We start from the raw sequence: 27,949 nt of genomic DNA on the forward strand, positions 1-27,949 counted from the left end.
CCGATCCCTATACCCTTTTGTAATATTCTACCAGTGAATATGAAAAGAGAAGTGAACATATGGCATTGAACATAAAAGATAATTATAAAGTCTTCCATAGGCATTTAAATAATACAAGAATAGTTAAAGGAGGAGTGGGACCAAAAAGGGACCAAAAAGGATATTTACACTTGAAACCTGAAGCCATGACTGAAGTATTAATTAAATACTTTGCATCTGTCTTTATCAAGGAGGAAGATGTTACCCAGGCCATGATAAAAGAGAAGGAAATGCTGTCACCGGAAGGGTTTAAAATGGATGGTTGTCTGTACTTAAAGTTGATAATGTACAGGTCTGGCTGAGATGCATTCACAGGTCTTGTAAAACAAAAAGGAAGAAAATTGCAGAGACACTGGCATTAATTTTCCAATCCAAGTTGAGAGGGTTGGAGAAATGTAAACTTTAAAACTCTTGATCAAAAAACAGTGTATAAGGTTAGGCCAAGCAATTATGTACCAGTCAGCTTAACATTGTTAATTGGGCAACTTCAAGAAAATTAGTAATTCGAGATAAAGCTAATAGTCACATCAGCAAAAGTGGATTTATTGAGGAAAGCCAGCATGGATTTTGCAAAGGAAAGTCAGAGAGTCATAGAGGCCTATAGCACGGAGACAGGCCTTTTGGCCAAAACTGGTCCATACCAACAAAAATGTCCATCAACGCCAACCCCATTTCCCTGCACTTGGCCCATATCCTTCTAAATCGTTCCTATCCATGTATTTGTCCAAATGTCTTTTAAATGTTGTTAATGTACCCGCCTCAACCACTTCCGCTGGCAGCTCATTCCACATGCGTACCACCCTCTGTGTAAAAACATTTTCCCTCAGGTTCCCTTTGATTCTTTCTTGGCTAATCTTAAACTAATGTCCTCTAGTCCTTGAGAATCTTAATAATCTTACTTGAATTTTTGTTGATCTAACAGAGAGCGTTGATTTGTAGATGATTTAAAATTTGTAAGCATTATAAACTAAGTGGTGAACTTTATCAGGAATAGACTAATTGCTGGATAGGTGACAAAGGAAGTTCAAAACAGAGAAGTGTGTAACACCATGAGAGACACAATACAAAATAAAGGGTACAGGCATCAAGTTCAAGAGCAAGATGTTTATGAAGTTATATAAAATACCAGTTCGACCAGAATACTCCATCCAGTTCTGGATATGCACTTTTAGGAAGGTTGTGAAGGCATTAGAGAGGGTGCAGAAGCATAGTTCTGGCGATGAAGAGCTTCAGTCTGATGTTGGATTTGAGACGTGAAGCGCATTAAAGACAATATGAAGCATCAGACATGAGGGAGGGGTTGGGAGTGCAGGAAGGGGCTAAATAAAAATGGATTTGGCGGAGGAAATAAAGCAGTATCCCCTGTGGTGCTCACTCTCTATAAAGGCAAAGAGACATTGATGGACACCCTATGTTCCCTCTCCAATGACACCCAAGCTCAAACATGACTGCGGAAAATGTGCAGGCAGTCAGCAAGTTATGACCCCCCTCCACAGCCCGCTGCCTGGACCTGGTTATAGCCAGCTGGTCAAACCCAGGAGCAGATCCATAAGGAGGTCCTTCGATTTGCGCACATCCGCCCCCCCCGCCCCGTACCAGATGCCCGAAGTTCAGGAGGACAGGACGGAAGTGCAATCAGAAATACAACAAAAGGTTTCTCAAATAACCAAAAACGTTTGGCAAATGCTCACAACCAACATAAACATGACCCACGGACTCCACTGCACCCTAAAGTAAACAGTTGGCCTGGGAGCCCATGAGGTGCCGCAATCTGCAGTTATATGATTCTCTTGCGTACAGCATCCTCTACCCCAAGTCCCCGATGGAAAGTAGGAGGACTCGCGTAAAGACAATGGACTGCCTTCTCAACTTGCCACTCATTGAGGATCTTAACTGGTTATTAAAATGGAAAACTATAGGGCAATGACATGGAAGTGGTTAGCAATTGAAGATGAGATAAATTAACAGTCATAAGGCATTGCCTTTAATGGGCTGTGCATGTAAATTAATCAGTTGTGAAGCACGGGTGATTTACTGGTGATGGGTAATAGATGAAAAAAATACTATGGGTGAATTGGTGATGGGGGAATAATGTTCAGTTGTGTGTAAAAGCACTGCTGGATGTAAAAAAAAAATCAAATAAAGAAAAAAACATTAATGGTAATGAAGGGAACAGGAAAGATGCACAAGTGAGAGAAACGTGGAGTAGCATTTTGGCAAAGGGAGAAAGGGAAATGTCAACATTAACAGAATGAAGTTGACGATATGGACCCCCGATGGGGGGGAATGGTCTCTCTCTTTCCTGCAATGGGTCATAAACACTAGCAATTCGGTCTGGTTCTAGAAGATTTCATACTTCATTCAATCTTAGCTGGGCACAGGTTGTCCAATAACACAGAGGTGAAACACTTCTGTGTCCTAGGAGAAACTGCTTAAGACAAATGCTTAAGGCAAAGACATTTTTATACACCTTTTGAGGGAAGTACAGGGCATCATACCAGAGCACATTTAGACAATTACCAATCAATTTTACTAAAATGACTTTATTGACAGCCCAATGGTATTTCCTGGGATCCAACCTTACTTTCCACATTGAAATACCTCTATCTGCAAACTATTCTCTGCACCTGCACTTGCAAGGTCAGTTAGAATGGCAAGTAATGTCTTATCTAGTCTAGTTAGTTCTATACTATAAGGGAAGCATTGTCTGCTAATCTTTATTGAGGCACACTATGGTTAGTTCAGGAAAACAGCTTTAAGCAGAATTGTCAATTCGCAGCCAAGAAGCCACTTTGTTATATTATTTGCATCAAAAAGCCATTTTATTGCTGCCTATGTTAGCAAGAGCATGTATTAAATGGTTGTTACTTCAGTCTGTATTCAGATTTCAGATCCTCAAAGTGGGCAAGTTTAAGAATGAACTGAGGAAGGTGGCAGTGTTAGCATGAACTCTGATGTGAAGAGGTAATGTTGAATTGAATTGGACCAGTGTATGAAGTGCTTACCTGATTTGGAGGGGATGATGTCTAGTTGAATTGACAGAGAAAGGAAGAAATGTTGTTATCAACTCAGTAGTAGGTGAGAATGAGGAAATTGATAGGGCAGTGTGGGTAGGAAATTGAGCTTATGGTGTCTCCAGGTGAAGAGATTTTTCCTCATCTCAGGTCCAAACGATTTACCCCTCATTGTTAAACTATGACCCCTCGTTTTGGACTTCCCACCATTGGAAGTATCCATCCTGCCTCTAACTTATCTAGTTCTGTTAGAATTTCATACATTTCTATGAGATCCCCTCATTCTTTTAAACTCCAGTGAATGTAATCCTAACTGACTCAATCTCTTTTCATATGTCAATGCTGCCATCCCAAGAATCGATATGGTAAACCTTTGGTGCACTCCCTCTACAGCAAGACTATTTTTCACACAAAACTGCATACAATACTCCAGGTGCAATCTCACCAATGCCCTGTATAACCATTCTTATTCCTGTACTTGAATCGTCTTGCTACAAAAGCCAACATAGAGTTCACCTTCTTCACAGCTTGCTGCACCTGCACAGTTACTTTCAGCGACAGGTGCACTAACATGCCCAAGTTTCGTTGAACATTCTTCTCTCTCAACTTACATCTGGTTAGATAATAATCTGTCTTCCTATTTTTGCTGCCAAAGTGGACAATCTTACATTTATCCATATTACACTGTAGCTGCCATGCATTTGCCCACTCATTCTTCCTATCCAAATCAGCCTGCAACATCTCTGCATCCTCCTCACAGGTCACCCTTCCACCCAGATTCGTCATCAACTCCTGCTCCTAATTCTTATGCTCTTATAACTGAATCTGACTATTAACACATCAGACCAGAGTCCCCATCCAAATTGCTGTTAGCACCAAAGATGAGGAGTTGTCTTTGTACGCTATAGTTCCCTAGAGACGAATACTAGCAACAGTGAGTGGTCGGTGTTTCAGCTAGACCTAGCCACAAGCATCACTGGACGAGAGCATAGAGAAGCAGGGAAGTTGTTTATGTTGACTTTTGCCAGCATATACTGACCCTAACCAAAACTCCAAACTGCAAAGTCAGAAGTCACATGACACCAGGTTATGGTCCAATAGGTTATATGAAATCACAAGCTTTCAAATGAATGTTGGACCATAACCAGGTATCATGTGACTTCTGATCTTGTCAACCCCAGGTCAACTCTTGCACCTCCACATCATAAACTTTATACGCAATATGCTACTGCTCCAAGTAGTTTTCTGATCATGCAATTGAACACATAACCACTATTTATTGTTTTTTCATCCATCTGATCTGATACATCTTGTACACTTATAAAAGAGGTTTTATTTTAACATATTTATATTATGTCTGATGAAAGATACCATTGACACAAACCTTAGTTCCCTGTATACAAGACTTGGATGTGGAATTTGGTGAACCGCTCTACATACCTATAAGATTTTTTAATCTCTTCATGTGAAGCTCCTTTCTCGAGGCCTAGAATTTGATAAAGTGCTTCCCCAGATGTAGAAAGTGCACGTTGTCTTTGTTCAGCCATTTTAACTTAAGTCTGCCTTTACCAGGATTCTGAAAAACAATAATTAAGTTCGTGAGGCCAATTCCATGGAACTGTGATCAGACAGAAATAAAACAGAACGATGTATTTAACAGTTTAAACAAAGATACCAACAGATCCAATACTTGTCTGGCTGCAATAATGACAAGGGGGAAGTTTTCACATATCAGTTTAACAGAATTATGTCACTGAGAATTGTAAAAATTACCTCAATTAGCAGATTGGCTCCCACAAAATATGAACACCCATAAGTACAGAGCTTGTTAAAGTTCATATGTTTTTTTATGTTTGTGGAGGATGAGGAAGTGAAGCAGTAGTTACTAGGCCCTGGGGGGTAGGAATGTTCTGGATGGAAACCGTCCCCTTTAAACAGAGCGCGCGGTGGACATTCCCTTCAAACGGCCCAGAGACAGAGATAGACAGTGTCCGCCTGGAATTCCTCAACACCCTGAGGTAAATAAATCGTTAAAAAGACAAATGTTTTCATTACTGTCATTGACAGGAGCCTGGGGAGGAGGGAGAGAGCCTGTGTGTGGGCGGGAGGAGGCTGCGGCCCCTGGGACTTCCCGCCGGCCCGGCCCCAGGCTCCCCGGGGGGAGGGGGAGCAAGGGCTCCAGAAAATGTAGGCCCCAAACCCCCTGAGCCCGCGGTGAGGGGACGGGAGGGTGAGACTCCCTGCAGGGCCCGGGGCGAGGAAGAAGGTGCAAGTGCCCAACCCCCCCCCCCCAAAACTTAATTCACCCGCGATCCCGACTCCATAACTCACCCCCCACCCCAACAACTCCCCCACCCACAACTCACTGCCCCATTCCCCCCATCCCAACAACCCCCCACCCACAACTCATTGCCCCATTCCCCCCACCCACAACTCACTGCCCCATTCCCCCCATCCCGACACTGCCCCATTCCCCCCACCCACAACTCATTGCCCCATTCCCCCCATCCCAACAACCCCCCACCCACAACTCATTGCCCCATTCCCCCCACCCACAATTCACTGTCCCATTCCCCCCATCCCGACACTGCCCCATTCCCCCCACCCACAACTCACTGCCCCATTCCCCCCACCCCGACACTGCCCCATTACCCAACCCCCATCTCACTGCTCCATCCCCCCCACCCCCAACTCACTCTCCCCACCTCAATTCATTCTTTCCGTCGCAATTTGCTGTCCAAGCACCCCCAAAATCCCTTTGCTTTCTCCTGCCATCTCGGTTCACTCCCCACAACCCCACAACTTGACTCCCCTCCCACACCCCATAACTCACCCCCAACTTCCAAACCTGAACTCTCCCCACCCCCAATTGACTCACCTTCCACAACCCCCACTCGCCCCGAAAACTCTTCTCCCCCGCTAAGACCCCACAAATCCATCTCCTGAACCCCAAATCTCCCTACTCCGTTGCCTCATCACCCCAACTCACCCCACTAACAACTTAACTCATCTCCCTATTCCCCCCATCAATTCATCGCACTAACAATTTAACTGACCTCTATTCGCACCTCAGCTCACTCCCCTCAACTCACCCCCACCCCCCCAACTCAACTGAATTTCAAGATACTTTCGTATCAGTCCAGCGAGGAACTTGAACGTGGGACTACAGATACTATCACTGTGCCAAAAGTGCCTTTAGTTCCTCTGGGTAAATATTTTCAAATGAATGTGTTCAGAAATGTTGTTCCACACTCTTGGAGCAGGGTGCCAATCGAACCCAGGATTCCTGGCTCAAAGGTTGTGCTGTTGTGCCACAAGAACCGTTAGTTCATTTTCTAATCAACCTGTTCAGCGATATTATTGTGCCACAAGAGGTCTCAACTCAATTTCAATTATGAGCCAAGATTGCTCAAACAATAAATGTATGTATTACTTGACATACAACCATCATGAATTAGGTATTGTATTTTTAAACATGAAAATAATACAATCCTGTGTTTTATCTGTGAAATCAAACAATATACTGGAAAGATCGAGATTTTTTCATTATAATTAAATTCAGTCTTGTGCATTAATTTATTTATCTGGGTCAACCATCATTTTGTAACAGAAAGAACGCATCAATCTTTGTCACGAAAGATCTTAGAAATTCTGTGTGTGTCACACTTTCAATCTGTTGGCTGACACTTCAAATCTCTTTGACGCAGGAAAAAGTGCATATCTTATTTTGTCTGAGTGGTTCAAATCATTGCTATCTATTGATCACTAAGGCATCACTGAGATCACTTATTTTGATTGCTGTAATATTACCTCTCTGTGTCTCTTCCAATCGGTGCTGAAATCCATTGTTACCTCCTTTTTCTAACCCATTACAGGCTGGCCTCCCACATTCCACCCTCTAAACATGAGATTATTGGAAACTCCTGTCACTTATGACTTTGTGCTTTTTGGCTCTAGGCCAAGCAACAGTTTTCATTAATAAAGTTCTTATCGTTGAATTCAAATCCATATGCAGCCTTATTCCTCCTTCTCTCTTTAATCTGCTCCAGTTCCACAAACCTCCAAGGAGGAGAGACAGTCATGCCATTAGACTAGTAATTCAGGAGTGCAAACTAGTGTTCTAGGGACATGGGTTTTAAATCCTGCAACATGTGGTGGAATTTAAGTTTGATTTAAATCTGGAATACAATGCTTGATTAATGCTGGAATAAAATGGAAATTGCAAAAACTTTTCTTGATTGTTGTAAAAACCTATCTGGTTCATGGATGCCTTTCAACAAATCAAATCTATGCTTGCCTGGTCTGGCCTATATGTGACTTCAGGGCCTGTCACACTCTCTGAACAAGCTACACAGTTCAAAGGCATAGGGATGGGCAATAAATGCTACACTTGCCAGTGACAACCATCTTCCATGAACGAGGATTCGAGGAAATCCATGCTCATTTAACTGTGGCATCTTGGTCATCCCAACAATAAAATAACAGAAATAAAATAAGAGAAGGGTCACTGGACCTGAAAAAAATAACTGATTTCTCTCTTCAGATGCTGCCAGACCTGCTGAGATTTTCCAGCAATTTCTGTTTTTGTTTCAGATTTCCAGCATCCACAGTTCTTTGGGTTTTTTGCCCAGCTATCATTATAAGGACCTGTTGAGGACCCTGGGTCTGTACTTGGAATTGGGAAGAATGGGAGGGAGGGGTGGAATTTCATTGAAATTTGCAGAATATTGAGATACTTGGATATGGTGGACATAGAGAAGGTATTTCCACTAGGAGGAGAGACTGGGACCTGACAGCACAGGCTCAAGGGAAGGGATGACCCTTCATAACTGAGATGAGGAGGAATTTCTTCAACCAGAGTCATAAGAGTTGTACAACATGGAAACAGACCCTTCAGTCCAAATTGTCCATGCCGACCAGATATCTTAAATTAATCTAGTCCCATTTACCAGCATTTAGCCCATTTTCCTCTAACCCTTCCTATTCATATACTCATCCAGATGCCTTTTAAATGTTGTAATTGTACTAGCCTCCACCACTTCCTTTGGCAGCTTATTCCATACATGCACCACTGTCTGTGTGGAAAAAGTTGCCTGTTAGGCCACTTTTTATATCTTTGCTCTCTCACCTTAAACCAATGCCCTCTCATTTTGGACTCCCCTACTCTGGAAAAAGACCTTAGCTATTCATCCTTTCCATGCCCCTCATGATTTTATAAACCACTATATGGTCACCCAAGGGTGTTGAATCTTTGGAACCCATTGCCGCAGGACTTTTTTGAAACCAAATCATTGAGCATATTTAAGACAGTGAGAGATAGCTTAATGATCATGAAGGGGATTGAGCGTTATGGGAAGAGGCCAGGAAAATGGGGTTGATGAGTATGGCTGTGTGATTTGACTGGCCTAATTCTGCTCCTATATCGTATGGCGTCAAATAGCTGGAATGTCCATAGATGAAAATGTTTGAAAAAAAGTAAACAAAAACTGACTTAAATAGTCACAGCAGTCACAGGTTAGCAAGCTGTGAAACCAACATGAGAAAAGAAGGCAGCCTGAAATTGACAAAAGGCACTGAAACCAGTCAACCTTCTCAGGTATAAAGAAATCCTTGACAAAAAGAAAAATTGCTGGAAAAGCTTAGCAGGGCTGGCAGCATCTGAAGAGAGAAATTAGATTTAATGTTGTAGGTCAGTTCTGAAGAAGGGTAACGTGGCCCAAAATGTTAACTCTGATTTCCGTCCATAGATGTTGCCAGACCTGCTGAGCTTTTCTGGTAATTTCTGTTTTTGTCTCTGCATGTGCAGTCCTTTGGTTTTTATAAAGAATTCCTTGTCTCCTACTTTGATTTACACATTTGATAAATTTCATATATTGCAGATAAAAGCCATAATTTCCAGTTATCAAACTAGAAAACAGTAAACTCACTCACAGAAATACATAACGAGCACAGAGAATGCTGGAGAAACTCAGCAGGTCTGGCACCATCTGTAGAGAGAAAGGTTAAGGTTTCGAATCTGGTATGACTCAGAAAACACCTCGTGAGTCTCTCCAGCATTCTTTGTATTTGTTTCAGATTTCCGGCATCCGCAGTATTTTGCTTTTATAGAAGTACATAAATCAGCTTGTATTTCAGGAAGATGGATTTTTGTCTGGAATCAGCTGAAGAAAGTAGTAAGCAGTGATAGTGACAGAAATATTGAACTGAATTTCAAGATGCTAGTCTCATTGATAAGATATTTTTTCATTCATAGAATCTGTGAATTTTTACAGCATAGAAGGAGGCAATTCAGCCCCCATATCTGGACTCGTTTTAGTTATGACGAATTAATGGTGCGGCCGCACTTGGAGTATTGTGTACAGTTCTGGTCACCGCATTATAAGAAGGATGTGGAAGCTTTGGAAAGGGTGCAGAGGAGATTTACTAGAATGTTGCCTGGAATGGTGGGGAAGGTCTTACGAGGAAAGGCTGAGGGACTTGAGGCTGTTTTCGTTAGAGAGAAGAAGGTTGAGAGGTGACTTAATAGAGACATATAAGATAATCAGAGGGTTAGATAGGGTGGACAGGGAGAGCCTTTTTCCAAGTATGGTGACGGTGAGCACAAGGGGGCATAGCTTTAAATTGAGGGGTAATAGATATAGGTCAGATGTCAGAGGTAGTTTCTTTACTCAGAGTAGTAAGGGTATGGAATGCTTTGCCTGCAACAGTAGTAGATTCGCCAACTTTAAGTACATTTAAGTCATCATTGGACAAGCATGTGGACGTACATGGAATAGTATAGGTTAGATGGGCTTCAGATTGGTATGACAGGACGGTGCAAAATCGAGGGCCAAAGGGCCTGTACTGTGCTGTAATGTTCTATGTTCTAATGCAATTTTCTCACTCATTCTTTGTAACCCTGCACAATATTCCTCTTCAAATAACAATCTACTTTATTTTTAAATTGTATCTGTCTCATGATACTCTCAGGCATTGTATTCCAGCCCTTGACCACTCACTACATGATTTGTTTTCCACATGTTGTTTTGCGTCTTTCATTGGAGTCCAGAACGAGAAGGCATAGATTTTGGGTGAGAGGGGAGAGATATAAAAGAGACCTAAGGGGCAACTTTTTCACGTAGAGGGTGGTACATGTATGGAATGAGCTGCCAGAGGAAGTGGTGGAGGCTGATACAATTGCACCATTTAATAAGGCATGGAAGATGGAATCAATGGATAGAAGGTTGATGTAAGTGACGGACTGGGCTGTGTTCACAACCCAGGGAAAAGACTCTTTTTACCCTATCCATGCCCCTCATAATTTTGTAAACCTCTATAAGGTCACGCCTCAGCCTCTGACACTCTAGGGAAAACAGCCCCAGCCTGTTCAGCCTCTCCCTGTAGCTTAAACCCTCCAACCCTGGCAACATCCTTGTAAATCTTTGCTGAACCCTTTCAAGTTTCACATCTTTCTGATAGGAAGGAGACCAGAATTGCATGCAATATTCCAAAAGTGGCCTAACCAATGTCCTGTACAGTCGCAACATGACCTCCCAACTCCTGTACTCAATACTCTGACCAATAAAGAAAAGCATACCAAACGCCTTCTTCACTATCCTATCTACCTGCGACTCAACTTTCAAGGAGCTATGAACCTGCACTCCAAGGTTTCTATGTTGAGCAACACTCCCTAGGACCTTACCATTAAATGTATAAGTCCTGCTAAGATTTGCTTTCCCAAAATGTAGCACCTCGCATTTATCTGAATTAAACTCCATCTGCCGCTTCTCAGCCCATTGGCCCATCTGATCAAGATCCTGTTGTAATCTGAGGTAACCTTCTTCGCTGTCCACTACACCTCCAATTTTGGTGTCATCTGCAAACTTACTAACTATACCTCTTATGCTCACATCCAAATCATTTTTATAAATGACGAAAAGTAGAGGACCCAGCACCAATCCTTGTGGTTAAATTTTAAAAAGTTATATGAAATGGCTTCTTTTACTATACAACAAATTGTGTATGTATATAGCATCTTTAGCACAATAAGATATCCCAAGGCATTTCACAAGAGTAATCTTAAACAAGTTTGACACTCAGCTAGGTCATTAGGGCAGATGACCCAAATCTTGGTCAAAGAAAGGTTTTAGAGAGCTTCTTGAAAGAAGAAAAAGAAGTAAAGAGAGGAAATTCCAAATCTTAAGGTTTTGGCAGATGATGGCATAGCCCCCAATGGTGGAATGATAAAATGGGGAGATTCTGAAGAGATGAGAATTAGAGGAGTGTGAGGGATTGCTGACTGGAAGAGTTTACAGAAACAGGAGGATGAGGTCCTGGAAGCATTTGGAAACAAGAATGAGAATTGTAAAGTTGAGATTTTTCATAAGCTGGAGCCAGCATAGGTCAGCAAGGTACTTGTAATGCAGGGAATGGTGTGTATGGAGATACAGGCAGCGGAGTTTTGATTGAGATTGAGTTTACAGAAAGCAGATTGTGACATGGATGTGTTTTTCTACAGTTACTTTCTGAATGGCTTGGGTCCTCTGACTCTCATAGTTTCCATATGAACACTGATGACACACTGTTACATTGAACCACCAGGTCTCTTATTCTTCATTGTACCTGACTTTACATACTACTGGATGACAAGAGAGTGCCTCCAACTAAACATTGGGAAGACCAAAAACCAGTGTCTCCCCTCCACAAACCTTATTCCTTACAATGAAACTTCCATCTTGGTGGGTACTTTCTTCTAAGATGGGCACATCAAGCTAAGAAATTTCCCAACTCCTACTACTACTTCAAGGATGAAAATCAATCCATCAATGACTGCTCAGGTGAACATGTAGCATATACCATGATCTTCTAGGTATCCTGCCACAACTTCCTTAAAAATCGATTCCAGCACATTCCCTGTGACAAATGTTAGACTAATTGACCTGTAGTTTCTTGCTTTCTGAATCCCTCCCTTCTTGAATAAATGTATTCCGTTTGATAATTTCCAATATTCTGCAGCCCTCACAGAATCATAGGATTTTTGGAATATTGTAACCAATCCATCTCCAACTTCTTTTAAGACCCGAGAATGCAAGTCATCTGGTCCTGGTGACCTGTCACCCTTTAGGTCTAATGGTTTTCCTAGCTCCTTTACACTGGTGATAGTGTTTGCTCAACTCTTCCCATCACTCTTGATCTTCAATTATCTTTGGGAAGTTTCGCCACAAAGTATGTGATCAAAGCTTTCATCATGTCACTGTTTCCCATTTTTAGATCCCCAGATTCACCCTAGAGGGGTGATACTACCTTTAGTCACATCTTTTCTATTCAAATACTTGTAGCAATTCTTCCTATCTGTTTCTTTTTTCACTAGCTAGCTTTCTCTCGTGTTCTGTTTTCTGGCTCTCAATTATCCAGGTTCTTAAAGTCTGCCCATTTCTCTGATGTATCACTGATCTTTGCAGTTTTATACAGTGATTCTTTCTATTTAATACTTCCATTAACTACAGGGTTGCAAACAAGTTCTGTTCTGGACTCTGCAAGTTAATTTGTATGCAAGTTGGAGCAGAATGCAGATAATGGAAAGCAGCCATTTGTAAGTACAGGAAATGTTCATATGTCAGGTCTTTAAAAATTGAAACCATGTATGGGACTGTATTCTTACATTTGTAAGTCACTCGTCCATAAACCGGGGACCCCCGATGCCTTATTTATCAGAATGATGCATCTATTTTAAAAACCCTTCCTTTTTTCTCATCAGAATTTATATTTTGAAATCATGACAAAATGTACAGCTCACATTCGAAAATCTCATGTGATTTCATCCAACAATGCTGATTGATGTAATTCATGCAGTCCACCCAAAAGACACACAACAGAAATTGCTGGAAAAGCTCAGCAGGTCTGACAGCGTCTGTACAGAGAATGCAGAGTTAACTTTTCAGGTCGAGTGACCCTTCCTCAAAACTCCACCCAGAAGACAGACTGAACTGATTACCAAAGCACCTTATTTCAGCAAATAAGCAGCTGTCAAATAATGAAAGGTATTTACTCAAGAAAAAAGAAACTTGAATAACACATCAAATTGATCTTGTGAAACCCTAAGAGTTCTAAATGTAGGGAAATTAAGCAGGAAGAACAAACCCCAAAAGACATAAATTTAAATTAGGGCTTTCAACAAAATAAAATTAAGGTACCATGATCATAAAAGGAAGGTGGAGTCCATTTTAAAAAAAGTTGGAGGTAAGTGACCTACGACTTTGTCACATGAAACAGCAGTTTACCTTGGAACAGATCTGTAGTATTACATTACGTGTTTGTATTTCTACTGTTTACTCTGTCAGTAGGTGGAAATAAAATTGTCTTTACAAATAGGAACTTATGCAATTACCTGTGGCTATTAAAGGAACTAATGTAATCCTTAAAAATGTGGAAATGTTCATTCAAAGAACCAACTCATATGAAAAGCATATTCACTTCTTCATTGCAATTCTGTGTCAAAGATGGTACAATGATTAGGTAAATATGTAGGAAAGTAATTGAAATTTGTTCCATTTTAGCATCATATCTGTTTGAAAACATTACTACATGCAATAGTCACAAAATAAGTTCTCACACATTTCATTTCAAGGGAAAGCTCACTAGATCTGTAAACTTGAGTTGCCAAATTGAACTTTACACGTTAAAAACATCCTTCAGTCCAGCTGATGTAACCAAACTCTCCCACACAGTCAGCTGTAACTAACAGCTAGTTAAATGATGTGTCATCTTCCAGCTACACACAGACATTATATTTGTAATACTGTCATACATCGATCTGTGAAGTACTGTTAAAACAAGGGCTATAGAATACCAAATTAATGAGTTAAGCTACATTGTCAGTATAGAGTCTACCTGTGGTGAAGATACAGCAGCTGCTCTCAGACCTCGGTGCACAGGTAAACAGGTCACTGGGATTGTATTCCCTACTTTGTTCAAGCGAGTATTTGATTGGCCTTCCAATCATAAAACCTAGGAGAGAATTAATAAAACATTTGTCACCAGTCTACCTGGAAACCAATGAGACTGAGAAGTCGTATAATATTTCAACCACTGATAGCTAGTAGACATTCTTACTCCTCCAGCCCATCTGGATAACATATTTGGTAATATAACATTTTCCTGTACATTTATTCAAATGGCCATTTTTTTAAAAAAGGATTCTAACATTGGTTTTCCTATTGCTTTTTAGTACAAGGGAAAGTACATAACATGAATCTGGATCAGTTTGAAGCAGCCAAGAATAAAAGTTCCCTTTAAAGTAATAACTATCTGGATTTCCTTTAGGTTTAAAACAAAGTGAATTTGATAGAAAATGAATGCAAAATGTATTTTTTAATTGAACAAAATGCTGTGACATATTAGATCTGTGACTAAAATTAAGACTATTGTATGATTTTAGAGCTACTAAAGTGGAGTTAACAAAATCCGTACATAATTCTAAATTTAAAAGATAAAATTTGAAAGTTAACATTTTCAATTTTTAATGCTGAATATAGTAGATTCACTGTCCCTCTTCCCTGAAACCCAGACTGACAACTTAGTTTATTTTGATTTTTTTAGTTTCGAATGGTTAGAAAGTCAGCACAGGCCTGCACCTAGTTTGAGTCACGAGCCTTAGTTTTCTCTTCTCATGATTAAGTCAACCTGTTATCCTTAAATGTACTTTTGGCACATGCTTTGCAGGTTTATTTTGACATGTTGGTGGCAATTTTTGTGTACTTACTGCCCCAGTTTTAAAAAAACAGGGATGGGACCAAAATTGTGTATGGAATGGAATTGCTAACTAAACTTTAAGGGCTTTTGCCCGAAACGTTGATTTCGCTGCTCGTTGGATGCTGCCTGAACTGCTGTGCTCTTCCAGCACCACTAATCCAGTAACTAAACTTTAAGACCTATCTCTATTTTCATGCAGGCTGTGGAGGTGCCAGTATTGGACTGGGTGGACAAAGTCATTAGAACGTAAGAACTAGGAGCAGGAGCAGGCCATCTGCCCCTTCGAGCCTGTTCCTCCATTCAATAAGATCATGGCTGATCTTTTGGTGGACTCTGCTCCAATTACCTACCTTCTCACCGTCACCCTTAATTGCTTCATTATTCAAAAAAAGTTAATCTTAGCTTTGAAAATGTTAACTGAAGTAGCATCAACTGCTTCACTGGCCAGGGAACTCTATAGATTTATCACCCTCTGGGTGAAGAAGTTCCTCTCAGTTCAGTCCTAAATCTACTCCCTCTAATTTTGATGCTCTTCCCTCTTGTCCTAGTTTCATCTGCCAATGGAAACATCCTCCCTGCTTCTATCTTATTTATTCCCTTCATGATTTGATATGTTTTTATAAGATCCCCTCTCATTCTTCTAAATTCCAATGAATATAATCCTAGCCTACTCAGTCTCTCCTCATAAACCAAACCCCTCAGCCTCCTCTGCATCCCCTCCAGTGCCAGGATATCCTTTCTTAAGTAGGAAGACCAAAACTGAATGTGGTACTCCAGGTGCGGCTTCACCAGCACCCTACGCTGCAACATAACCTCCCTGTTTTTAAACTCAATCCCTTTAGCAATGAAGGACAAAATTCCATTTGCCTTCCTAATTACCTGTTGTACCTGCAGACCAACCTTCTGTGATTCATGCACAAGGACACCCAGATGTCTCTACATAGCAGCATGCTGCAACCTTTTACCATTCAATTAATAGTCCCTTTTACTGCTACCAAATTGGATGACTTCACATTTATTAACATTGTATTCTATCGCTCAGACCTTTGTCCACTCATTTAACGTATCTATGTTCCCCTGCAAAGTTTCACAGTCCTCTGCACACTTTGATTTTGTATCACCTGCAAACTTTGACATACTACACGTGGTCCCCAACTCCAAATCATCTATATCCAAGACAGAAGTCACATGACACCAATAGGTTTATTTGAAATCACAAGTTTTTGGAGCACTGCTCCTTCATCGAGTGAAATGGAAGGAAACGCACAGACACAGAATATATAGGTGGAGAGATAATAGCAAGATAATTCCAGGTAATTAGGAGTGTCAATAGATAAGTACAAATACAGTAAGTGGAGTGTTGACAGGTGATCAGAAGTGTCAAACGGTCTGAGTAAAGTGTCAACAGCTGAATAGCAAGTGAAGGGATAACCCATGAACCCATTAATTAAGGCATAGAGATAGTTACAAATAATCAAGTAAGTTACTTGTTATGTTGGTTAGACCTTCATCATTCGACTCTGATAACTATCATGTTATTCCAGCCATTTGGTTTGTTTTTAAGTCATTTTATTTTTGATTTTGTTTGTAGTTACATCAAATAAACCTGTTGAACTATAACCTGGTGTTGTGTGACTTCTGACTATTTTCATGTAGCTAATGAAGCCAGCTGTATGAAACATGATGGGAGCAGTGGATCTGGAAAGTCTGACAGAAGATCTTTAAAAAAATGTGCTTATCCAGTTTATGATTGAAAAAGTAAGAGGATCGATTTTGGATGATTTTGAAAAGGGCAGGATATTTTAGCTTGCCTGTTGACTCGACAACAGGTCTTTCACACGTTGACCAACTAATTGATATTCAAGGATGCGAGTTACCCAATGATGGCTTTCCTGTATGACACTTTCTAACTTTCAAAAAGCATGGCAGTGAAAGTGTGGCTGTCATGGTGCTGGATTATCCAGGCAGTAACTGTAAAGGAGGACCACAGTTGCTGGAGATCAGAGTTAAGAGTGTGGTGCTGGAAAAGCACAGCCAGTCAGACAGCATCCGAGGAGCAGAAGAGTTGACATTTCGGGCACACATTCGGGCTTATGCACAAAACGCCTATTCTCCTGCTCTTCAGATGCTGCCTGACCTGCTATGATGTTTCAGTCATAAGCTTTTCATCAGGAATGAGGCTTGTGGGCCGGGGAAACTGAGAGGTAAATGGGAGAGGGATGGGGCTGGGGGGGCGGGTGGGGGGGGTGTGGGAAGGGAGCTGAGAATGCAGTAGGTAGACTAAGGTGGGAGAGAAGATGATAGGGTGGAGTGGATAGAGGGGAAATGTGATGGACAGGTCAAGAGAGTGGTGCCGAGTTGGAGGCTTGGGACTGGAATAAAGTGGGGGGAAAGGGAATGGGGAAACTGGTGAAATCCACATTAATCCCATGTGGTTGCAGGGGTCCAAGGTGGAAGATGAGACATTCTTCCTCCAGACATAGGGTGGTTAGGGTTTGGCGATGGATGAGGCCCAGGACCTGCATGTCCTTGGTAGAGTGGAAGGAGGAGTTGAAGTGTTCAGCCATGGGGTGGTGGGGTTGGTTGGTGTGACTGTCCAAGTGATGTTCTCTAAAACGATCCGCAAGTTGGCGTCCTGTCTCCCCGATGTACAGGAGATCATATTGGGTGCAACAGATACAGTCGATGACATTTGTAGAAGTACAGATAAATTTCTGTCAGATGCAAAAGGATCTTTTGGGACCTTGGGTGGAGGTGACGGGGGAGGTGTGGGCACAGGTTTTGCACTTCCTGCATTAGCTGGGGAAGGTGTCTGGAGTGGGGCGGCGGCAGGTAGAGAGCGTTGATCTGACAAGGGAGTCGTGGGGGGAAATGGTCTCTCCGGAACACTGATAGGGGTGGGGAGGGAAAAATATATCTCTGGTGGGGTCTGTTTGTAGGTGGTGGAAGTGGGGGAGGATGATGGAATGTATATGAAGGTTGGCAGAGTGGAAGGTGAGGACTGGGGCTATTTGTTCTTGTTGCGCTGGGGGGACTGGAATTCAAGGGAGGAGGTGCAGGAAGTGGAGGAAATATGCTGGTAGGCATTGTCGACCACATGGGAGGGGAAATTGCGGTCTTTGAAGAAGGAAGCCGTCTGGGATTTTCTATGATGGAATTCTATGGTGGAAACAGATGTGGCAGAGGCGGAGGAATTGGGAATAATGGTGGTGTTTTTACAGGAGGCAGGGTGGGAGGAGGTGTAGTCCAGGTGTAGACTACAGGGGTCACTGGACTAGACTTGAAGTGTTAACTCTGTTTCACTCTCCACAGATGCTGCCAGACCTGCTGAGTTTCTCCAGCGATTTCTGTTTTTTTTTAGATCTCCAGCATCCACAGTTGTTTGTTTTATTATAGTGATGTAGACTGAGTAAAAATAAAAGAAAGAGTAAAAGAGAAAAGAAAGGTCAGTTTTGATGTTGCATGTAATACTGAGGAAGTGTTTTCTTCCCCCAAGTTTTGAGTGAAATCCTTTTTTGCTATGATGATTCACTGAAAATGAATTTGATATGAAAATATTGCAACAAATTTTCCATTTTTGGCTGATTTATATTCCTCAGAGAAACAGTTGTGTGAAAGTGTAAAGTTTCTGATGAAAGATTATCCTGGCTGTGGAAGTTAACCTCATTGTGAAATGAAATCAAGAAAAAATATTCAGATAAAGGATATTTATGGCACCAGAACCTTTCTTAAGTCATCAAGGTAAGACAAAATTAGCCTTTTTTCTAACATAGTAACAATATATAGGCTTTCTTTCAGTCTAATTGTAACAAATGGCTCAGGAGCAAGGTCATTTTCATGGGTAGATACCATCAGAAATCAATTGTGGACAATAGTGCTAGAGGCATGGCTGATCACAATCTCTGAGTGATTTGGATTTAGGGACAAAATGTAATCTTTCCAAATTTGCTGCTAATGCCAAACCAGGTGGCAATGTAAGTTGTGAGGAGGCACAAGAAGCTTTGGACAAGCATTGCAAATGGGCAAGAAGGTGGCAGATGGAATATAATTTGAATAAGTATGAAGTTATCCACTTCGGTCAAAAAAGATCTCTGGAAGACTAAAAACTTCCTAAACAATGAGAGGTTTGGAAATGAGGGGATACGAAGGAATCTGAGTGTCTTTGATCATGAGTCACTCTATATGGGTGCAGCAAACAATCAGAAAGGCAAGTTGTCTCATCACAAGGGGATTTGATTAGAGGAATAAACTGTCTTGAGTTGAGTCATGGTGAGACCACATCTAGAGCATTGTATTTAATTTCAGTCTCCTTATTGAAGAATATACTTCCTGTGGGATGGTAGAACACAGATTCAACAGGCTATTGCATTGGATGGTGGGATTCTGTTATGAGGAAGTTTAAAGAAACAGGGTTTGTATTCTCTAGTGTTTAAAAGAAGGACAGGCAATCTCATTGAAACTTACAATTACAGGATGAATCAGATGGATTATATGGGATGTTTCCCCGAGCTGGTGAGCCTATCACCAGAGGACACTGGTCAGAATAAGAAGTTGGCCATTTAGGACTGACATGGAATTTCTTCACCCAGAGTGGTGAATGTTTGGAATTCTGTGCACCAGAAGAAGCTCAGTCTTAAGGATGTTCAAGTCAGAAATCAATAGATTTCTGGAGATAAATGATGTTAAGAGGCCTGGGAGATGGCATGGGAAAGCAGTGTTACAGAAGATAGTCAGCCATGATCTAGATGAATGGCACAGCAAACTTGACTGGCTGAATGGGCTACTCCTCTTCCTATTTTTCAATAACAAAGGCTTATGGAATTAGGGGCTGTTGCATGTGCCTTGTGTAATATCCTTCTGAACAGCTGTTCAAGTAAAATGCTGTTGTACTCTATCTGCCCTCAGTATTGGTGCCATTTTAGTATTGTCACATTTGTGGAAATTAACTCTTACAAAACATCTTATGCAGAAGGTATATTAAAATAAGATAGTTAACATCATTTACAAAAATATTTACATAAAGTCAAAATAAAGTTTCAACTTGTTTCCCATAAATATTGTATATAGATACTCAATCCCAGTGAAGTGTCACTTCTGTCTTAACTCTTTGATTTTTTCCTTAACATACTCTCCTCAGTTTTGATGGTCTGGAGATTTCTTTTCAGTTTTGAGGGTCTGGATTTCTTTTCAATTACGATGGCCCAGAAAACTTTTTCTAGTTCCATTGGCCTAAACATGTTTTTCAGTTCTGAAGGCTTGAAAATTTCTACACAAATTCTTACAGCCTGAAGTCTTCACAAAATTAAACTTAACTTTTGCTAGGGTGAAATAGCTGTTCTGAAGAAGGAACACTGGACTCGATGTTAACCCTGTTTCTCTCTCCACAGACACTACCAGACCTGCTGCATTTCTCCAGCAATTTCTGTTTTTGGACCAGAACTAAAACCTGATTCTGAACTGAAGTAAAATACTGAGCTGTTTTCTCTGTGTCATAAAAATTCACCTTCATAAACACTTTATCAAATAACTCCACAGCATTGTGTTAGTTATATAAGTCATATGTCTTCTTGAAAATTACATTTTTAGTTCATTGTTCAAAATGATTTCTGACCTTCTTTTGAAACACCTCACAGAACATCTATTTTAAATTCAAATTCCATTTGATATTAATATGTTAAACATCTTTATAACACTTGTTATGCCCTCAAAATGCCATCCTTACAATTTAGAAGGAACACAACAAGGCCCTTTTAAACCAGTGAGCTGTACCATCCAGAAGGACAATGGCAGATGCATGGGAACACCATCTCTTGCAGGTTCCACTGCAAATCTCACACCATCTTGTGTTGGAACTATATCACTGCTCCTTCATTGTTGCTGGATTAAAGTCCTCACACTCCATCCTGAACAGCACTATGAGTGTACCTGAAGTGGATTAGGAAGGTAACTAAGCATCATCTCCTCAAGAATAATTAAGGATGGGTAATAAATGCTGGCCTTGTCTTATGAACGAATGAAAAAAAACAATAAATTTGTCAAACATAATTTCTTTAATTCTACGTCGACTCAACAAATCATATTGGCCCAAAAATTCCGGTCAGGTTGGAGACCCCATTTTCAACCTTGATTGATTAAAAATTAATCAATTACCTCGACGTGATATCAGCTGAGATGCCTGGAAGGAGTCTCCTGTTAGCAACCTGTCCAGGTATCCACCAGTCCAGGAGTGAAGAGAATTGATGTGTCTCCGGCAGCCGCTTTGAGAGCTCCTGTGAAAAGGTAAGTATATAAAGTTGAGTTTTGGTCAAGGGTGTCAGATATAAACAGAAGGGGTTGATGGCAATTGTTGTGTTCATGGTCCAACAGACTAGTGGGAGTGGGGAGAGCTTGCCTGTGGAGGTGGGGGTGAAGTTCAGGCCAGCAGGGAGGTATGTTAGTTTGGTTCAGAAGGTGGGTTGTTCGATTAGGCCAGGGGAGGATGTTGGTTCAGGAAACTGTCTCTGGTGAAGTGTGTTAATTCCCACGGGTTGTGTCTGGTCAACCATGGGTAGATGTTGGGTCTGGCAGAGTTGGGTGGGGGAATATGGTATCAGGGTCAGGTCTTTGACTATCTGATCCAGGGGGTGTCACTGGTTGGGCAAGTATAATTTTTTTTGGGAGGGTTTATCAGTGGTGAGTCAGGATTTAATTAAATAATTACCCTGGAATTAGCTTTGCTGGAGTAAGGCATTGACCCCTAGCCACTTGTGGAATCAAGAAGTCATGGTTGGAACAACAAATGAAGTTTGTATAACTTTGTACGCATTTTAAAATAATTTACATAATTAATATGGTGCCAGGTTAATTACGGTGAGCTATACACAATTTACTATATTTTCTTAAATGTATGTAACAATAAATTACTATACTACAGGATAGATTTCTAATCATCTAAAATTTCCTAGGTAAATATTAAGCTTGAGTGATTCGGAACTCTCTGTATTCTCCAAATTTAAAGGAGTTTTTCAGGGAAAAGCAGACACAGTGGAGTGGAATTATCCAACATAAAATTCAATATCCTACGCAATTCTCATGGAGTCCGTTGCATCAGGGATTCCACATGGTTGTGATACCCGAGTCCTGTCTACATTGCTTCAGTAACTCTCTGGACCATTATGATATGCTAAGTACCCTGTTACCACATCCCTAATAATACATCTCTCAAATGTCTTGCTTCTGATTGTTGTGGTCTGAAGTGCTTGAACCTTTAAAGGGGCATATCTTAAACTGCTAGCAATTATTTCATAAGGCAACAAGATATGACATTTTCATTCCATGGTTTGATAAATCAGTCCCTTTGCATTGTGTTAAAGGTTTATAATGTGTTACTTCCACTCCTATGTCTTATGGTCTTATGGTTATTGTAATGTGGAGATTTGGATTCTGAAATAGAGGTAAATGGGTTTTTGATGTTAGTTCTGTGAAGGGGTTTCATTTTTGTTTAAGAGGGCAGAAAGTCATTTTTTAAACAGTGAGCTCAAACATCATTTTCAAGAAAGCATGTGACTTCAGTCAAAATGACTAGCAAGTTACTTGATAAGTTAACTGACTACAGAGGAACCTTGATTATCCGAACGAGATGGGCGGGCACTATTTCGTTCAGATAATTGATTATTCGCTTAAAAAAGGAAAACCATACTGATCTAATGCTGTGCTCTACCAAAGAATTTGTTTAAATCTATAATTTTGAGTCTGTTATTTAAACAAACTAATCTTTGCATTCTGCAAATGACAGGTTAAACTGAGAAGGACAAACCCTTGCCATCACATAAATGCTGTATATGAAATCCCAGCATTAAACAAGGTCCTGAACAGCTTCTACAATTGCAAGAGCATTTGTCAGTTTCCGGGAGCTCAGTGTCACAATAGAAAGACAGAAGTGTCGCCTCACGCAGGCGCTTACGTTCTCAGCCATTCTTTTCATGAACGGCCCGGTAAAGTATCGGGAATATTGTAAAACACTTACTTTTGCAAAAGGCTGTGTAACTAACCGTTAGTTAAAAAATATCCAGTCGCTGATGCTTGAGTTGCTTGTGTTTCTTTGTTTTTGCCAGCGTTTTCACATCTTCTTCAGTACAGGTAATCTGAATATACTTACCGCTTTGATGTAACGTTTTTGCGGGACGTTGAGGTCTTCTTCAGATAATCCGATATTCGGATAATAGATTTTTGGATAATCGAGGTTCCTCTGTAAATGTTTGCTAAATTGCGTTTAGCAGAAGAATAGCAGGCCAATAGCAGGTTTAGTTAAGAAGGAAAAAAAGTTGACATCAACAGAAAAGTGGGGAGATTGTGGAAGTCTATTGCCTGGAAGTAACCTTTTTTTAACAATCCAAGGAGAAGGGCTGGCAAAGACCCCCAGTTTCTCTTCAGGATCAGTGAAAAACATGAATATGTTAATGTGCCATTTTTTGTGTCTTTGGGAGAGACCAAAAGAATTGCATCTGGGAAATGTACAGAAAGTCCAAAGGGAAAAGATCGCAACCTCGTCAGTACAGTAAGAAATTAAAGAGTTTAAACTAGGAGTTATACTTCACTGGCATTGAAAGGATATTGCTGGGAAAAAAAGATTTGAATCTTTTTACCTTTCATGATAAGATTTTCCAAAATTGTTCTACCGATAGCTTTTTAAAAATTCGTTTATGTTCTTTTGTTAGATTGGCAGCCTCATGAATACATCCAGTGATTGACTAACCAAACTTATCAGATTTAGTATACAGAGGAACCTTGGTTATCCCGGCATCCAATTATCCGAATTTCGGATTATCCGAACAAGATTGCAAAGTCCTGATGCTTGGTTAAACTGTGTTATCTGGCATTCGATTATCCAAACATTCAGTTATCCAAACAAAATACTCCCCGCCTGTGTAATTCGGATAATCGAGATTCCTCTGTAATTTACTCACAGTAATATTACCTACTGGGTTTTGAGAAGATTTGTAGTTCAGGTTGAGGTTCTGGATTTAGGTTTGCCTAAATGTGAAACCTAAACCATAAATAGAAAGCGGGCCATGCTGACAGCATGGTTTTTGATTAATTTTACTGTTAAATATTCAGCGCCCAACCCTTTATATCAAGGTGAATGAAAGAATTGATGTGACGGTGAAACAATTATCTCATCTGTGATGCTGCAGCTCAATAAGGATTCTGCACACTGTACCTTCTTTCTGGGATTGTATCTTGCTCCAGCCAGCAGACATCATGACCCACTAAGATTGTTTGAAGTTAGGATAACTTAAATTCAATCTCCTGTCAAGATTAACATAGAAACATAGGAAATAGGATCAGGAGAGGCCATTCAGCCCTTCAAGCCTGCACACTATTCAATATGACCATAGCCGATCATTCCTGTTCGCACTTTTTCCCCATACCTTTGATCTTTAAGCTCTAATAAGTACTGTATATCTATCATCTTTTTGAAAACATTCAATGTTTTGGCCTCAACCACTTTCTGTGACAGACAAATCCACAAGCTCTCTGGGTGAAGAAATTTCTCTCATCTCAGTCCTGATTAGCCCACCCCATAACCTTAGACTGTGACCCCTGATCCTGGACTCCCTGGTCATCTGAAACATCCTTCTTGAGTTTGTCCTGTGTAGTCCTGTTAGAACTTTATAGGTTTCTATGACATCCCTATCATTGTAATAAAGCAATAGCCAGTTACAATCTTCTAGTTTAAAGACAAAAGTGAAACATTCACCAACTACAAAATCAACTTCTCTTTTCCTCTTTGCACTGAATTTCCACTTGCACCAAATTCCTGACTTCAGCACATTTTCATTAACACCAGAGGGATGAAACTGTGGATTCAATGTCATTGTTCTGTATTCTTATTTTCCTGTGTGACATAGACTCTTATCTAGTTTTGTTCTAGTAGCTCTTCTGTGAGAAAATGAAGAAGGATTATTGAAGCCAAGCAAGCAGGGAAATCAAAGGAAGGAGCAGGGTTCACAGTGGGAAACCTGAGGTGAAAGGAATTTTGATTCCGCCACCCTACTGTAATAATTCAATACCGTTGATAACATTAGGTATTAACACTGTAAGTAGTTAAGAATGCCATTGGAGATGATTGATTGATTACTTAATTTGCACATTCTCGAAGGTAACAGAAAGGCTAGCAATGGACGGAGCTGTAAGAATTAGCAGTTAATAACCTCTGTTCACAAGGAAATGTGACATAAGAACACAGGGACAGGAGTAGGCCATTCAGCCTCTCAAGCCTGTTCCACCATTCAATGAGATTGTAGTTGATCTGAATTCCATATACCTGCCTCTGGTCCATATCCCTTAATACCTTTGCCTCACAAAAACGTATCTATCCCAGATTTAACATTAACAACTATTCTAACATCCACTGTCATTTGTGGAGGAGAGTTCCTGAATCTACCACCCTTTGTGTGTAGAAGTGCTTTCTAACACCTCTCCTGAATTGTCTGGCTCTGATTCACAGACAACGCCCCTAGTTTTAGAATCTCCAACGACTGGAAATAATTTATCTTTATCTACTCTGCCTTTTTCTGTTAATATTTTGAAGACTTCGATCAGTTCACCCCTTAACATTCTAAATTCTAGACAAAACAGGCCCAATTTTGTGTAATCTCTCTTCACAATCCCTGAAGTCCAGGTATCATTCTTGTAAATCTACATTGTACAGCCTCTGGAGCCATTTTATCCTTCCGAAGGTGTGGTACCCAGATTTGCTCGCAGTACTCCAAGTGGAGTCTAACCAGGGTTTTGTATAACTGCAGCATATCTTGTGCAACCTAATATTCTAGTCCTTTAGATATAATAGCCAGCATTCCTTTTTGATTATTTTTTATCGTTCTTGTTTTCTGTCTCACCATTTGTCTTGGATCCACATTGACACCCAAGTTGCCCTGGTAACCAGCAATGATATGATATTTCACTAATGGTCCATATGTAACCAATAGCAGAAATGAAATGCCAAAAATATTCTTTTTGTAACTAGCCAATCCTTCAGCCCATTCAAACTTACCTTGAAAGTCCCTTGCACTGCACAAAGTCAGGTTTCTTAGTCAAGCCTCATCTTCTGGGTTATCGTCAGGTATATCAAATTAGTTTAGATTACCATTTCTGACTCAGCTATTGTTTGTGAAATTGGGGGCTGTGTGTAGCATTTAAAATTATGCCTGTAGCATTGCTACTTTCACAGTGAGCAAGAAGCTTAGTACTTCGAGAGTTTTTCTGCATTAATGATGGGAGTGCATTTAATTCTCAATCCTTTTCTTGCATTATGGGGTTTTTCTCTCTCTCCTGCAAGAATATAAACTTCCATTATCATTCACACATCAAAGGTACGCACATTGTTTAGGTGTAAGTTGGCTGCGAATGATTGGGTGAAAGGAGGGCAGTGGATAGACAATGGCAGAAATCCAAAGAGCGCATGGGTGAACTGCAACAATTGTTTATTTCAGTCTAGTGAAAAAATAAAAACGGGAAAGGTGGCCAAACCATGGCTTACAAGGGAAAGTCATAATAGTATTAGATCCAAGGAAGCGGCATACAAAGTGGCCTGAAACAAAAACAGACCTGAGGTGTGGGAGCGATTTAGAATTCAGCAAAGGAGAACAAATGAATTGATTAAGAAAGTGAAATTAAAGTATTGGAGCAAGCTTATGGGAACAGTAAAACTGACCGTAAAAGTTTCTAAAGTGAAGAGATAAAGATTGAAGTTACAGTGGAAAATGGGTGGATTTACAGTGTGGAACATAAGAATGACTGACCATCTAATTAATGCATAGCTTCTGTGTTCACAAAGGAGGATGCAAATAACATACCAGAAATGTTGGGGAACATGGGGGTGAGGGAGGAACTGAAGGAAATCAATAATAGAGAAATGGTATGGGACAAATTAATGGGGTTAAAGGCTGATAAATCCCCAGGCCCTAATAAACGATATCGTCGAGTATTTGAGGATCTGGCCAGAGAAATTCTGGTTGCATTGGTGGTCAATTTCCAAAGTTTTTTAGACTCTGAAACAGTTCCTACAGATTGGAGGGTAGCTAATGTAACCCCCTCTATTGAAGAAAGGAGGCAGACCTATTAAAAAACCATTATAGGCCTGTTAGCCTGATGTTGGTAGTAGGGAAGATGCTAGAGTCTGTTATAAAAGATGACCACTTGGAAAACAGCAGCAGGATTGGGCAGCATGGATTTATAAAAGGAAATCATACCTGACAAATCTACTGCAATTCTTTGAGGATGTCAGAAGTAGAGTTGATGAGCGGGGAGCAGTAGGTGTAGTTTATTTCAACTTTCAAAAGGAAGTTTTTAACAAAATCCCACAAAAGACATGTAATATTAGTGTATGTGGGATTGATGGATAGAGAACTGGTTGGCAGAAGGAAACAAAGTGAAGGAATAAATGGGTCTTTTCCAAAATGGACAGTAACTAGTGCAGTACTGTGGGGATCAGTGGTTGGATGCCAACTATTAAAATACTTATAGTATTTTAGATGAGGGAACTGAATGTAATATTTCTGAATTTGGAGATGACACAAAGCTGGGTGGGAGGGTGAGCTGTGAGGAGGAAGCAGAGATGTTTCATGTGGTTTGGACAGGCTGAGTGAGTGGGTAAATGCATGGCAGATGACATATAGTGTGAGATTTCTCAGTTTGGTAGCAGAAACAGGAGGCAGCTTATTAAAAGGATGATGATAGATTGAAAGAGGGGAAAATGCACCATGACCTGGGCATCTTTAACAGCACTTGTTGAAGGTAATTACGCTGATGCAGCAGTTGGTAAAAAGACAAATGGTATGTTGGACTTCATAGCGAGAGGATTCTAGTACAAGAGCAAGGACATCTTGTTGCAATTATACAGGGCCTTGGTGAGACCATTCCTAGAATACAGTGTGCAGTTTTCATTTCCTTATCTGAGAAAGGATGTCCTGACTATGGAGGGAATGCAACAAAGGTTTACCAGGAGACAGTAAGAACTGCAAATGCTGGAAGCCAGAGTCAATGGATGTGCAGTTGGAAATCCACAGCAGGTCAAACAGCATTCAAGGAGCAGAAAAGTCAACATGTCGGCCAAAACCCTTCCAATTCCTGGAATTGTCTGTTCCTTCAACCCTCCCTCCATTGGTGGCTGTGCCTTCGGCCAG

At 40.6% G+C, this 27,949-nt stretch overlaps 1 protein-coding gene and 1 long non-coding RNA gene across 6 annotated transcripts in view; one reads left to right on the forward strand and one right to left on the reverse strand.

Annotated features, from left to right (window-relative positions):
* Window positions 1–21,053, reverse strand: part of dnajc5b (DnaJ (Hsp40) homolog, subfamily C, member 5 beta) — a 41,374-nt gene extending 20,321 nt beyond the window's left edge. For 2 of the 3 annotated variants that reach the window (XM_072571532.1, XM_072571530.1), the window contains exons 1-2: window positions 4,827–4,980; window positions 4,494–4,629 (exon numbers count right to left, since the gene is read on the reverse strand). In XM_072571532.1, the coding sequence (XP_072427633.1) occupies window positions 4,494–4,600 (107 nt within the window). In that variant the 5' untranslated portion in view covers window positions 4,601–4,629; window positions 4,827–4,980. Of the gene's footprint in view, window positions 1–4,493; window positions 4,630–4,826; window positions 4,981–13,922; window positions 14,040–20,933 lie in introns of those variants that run through there. The other variant, XM_072571531.1, reaches the window with a different exon arrangement.
* Window positions 4,956–20,940, forward strand: LOC140477501 (uncharacterized). Of its 3 annotated transcripts, none has more exons than XR_011960751.1 (4): window positions 4,956–5,071; window positions 16,440–16,541; window positions 18,383–18,524; window positions 20,171–20,940. It is a non-coding gene; the product is annotated as an uncharacterized lncRNA (long non-coding RNA). The 3 variants fall into 3 exon arrangements; XR_011960752.1 differs by lacking the exon at window positions 4,956–5,071 and adding an exon at window positions 12,537–12,624; XR_011960750.1 differs by lacking the exon at window positions 16,440–16,541 and having other exon boundaries at window positions 4,989–5,071.
* Window positions 21,054–27,949: the final 6,896 nt, after the last annotated feature.

The sequence above is a fragment of the Chiloscyllium punctatum genome, chromosome 5 (assembly GCF_047496795.1).
Source record: "Chiloscyllium punctatum isolate Juve2018m chromosome 5, sChiPun1.3, whole genome shotgun sequence".
Classification (NCBI taxonomy): domain Eukaryota; kingdom Metazoa; phylum Chordata; class Chondrichthyes; order Orectolobiformes; family Hemiscylliidae; genus Chiloscyllium; species Chiloscyllium punctatum.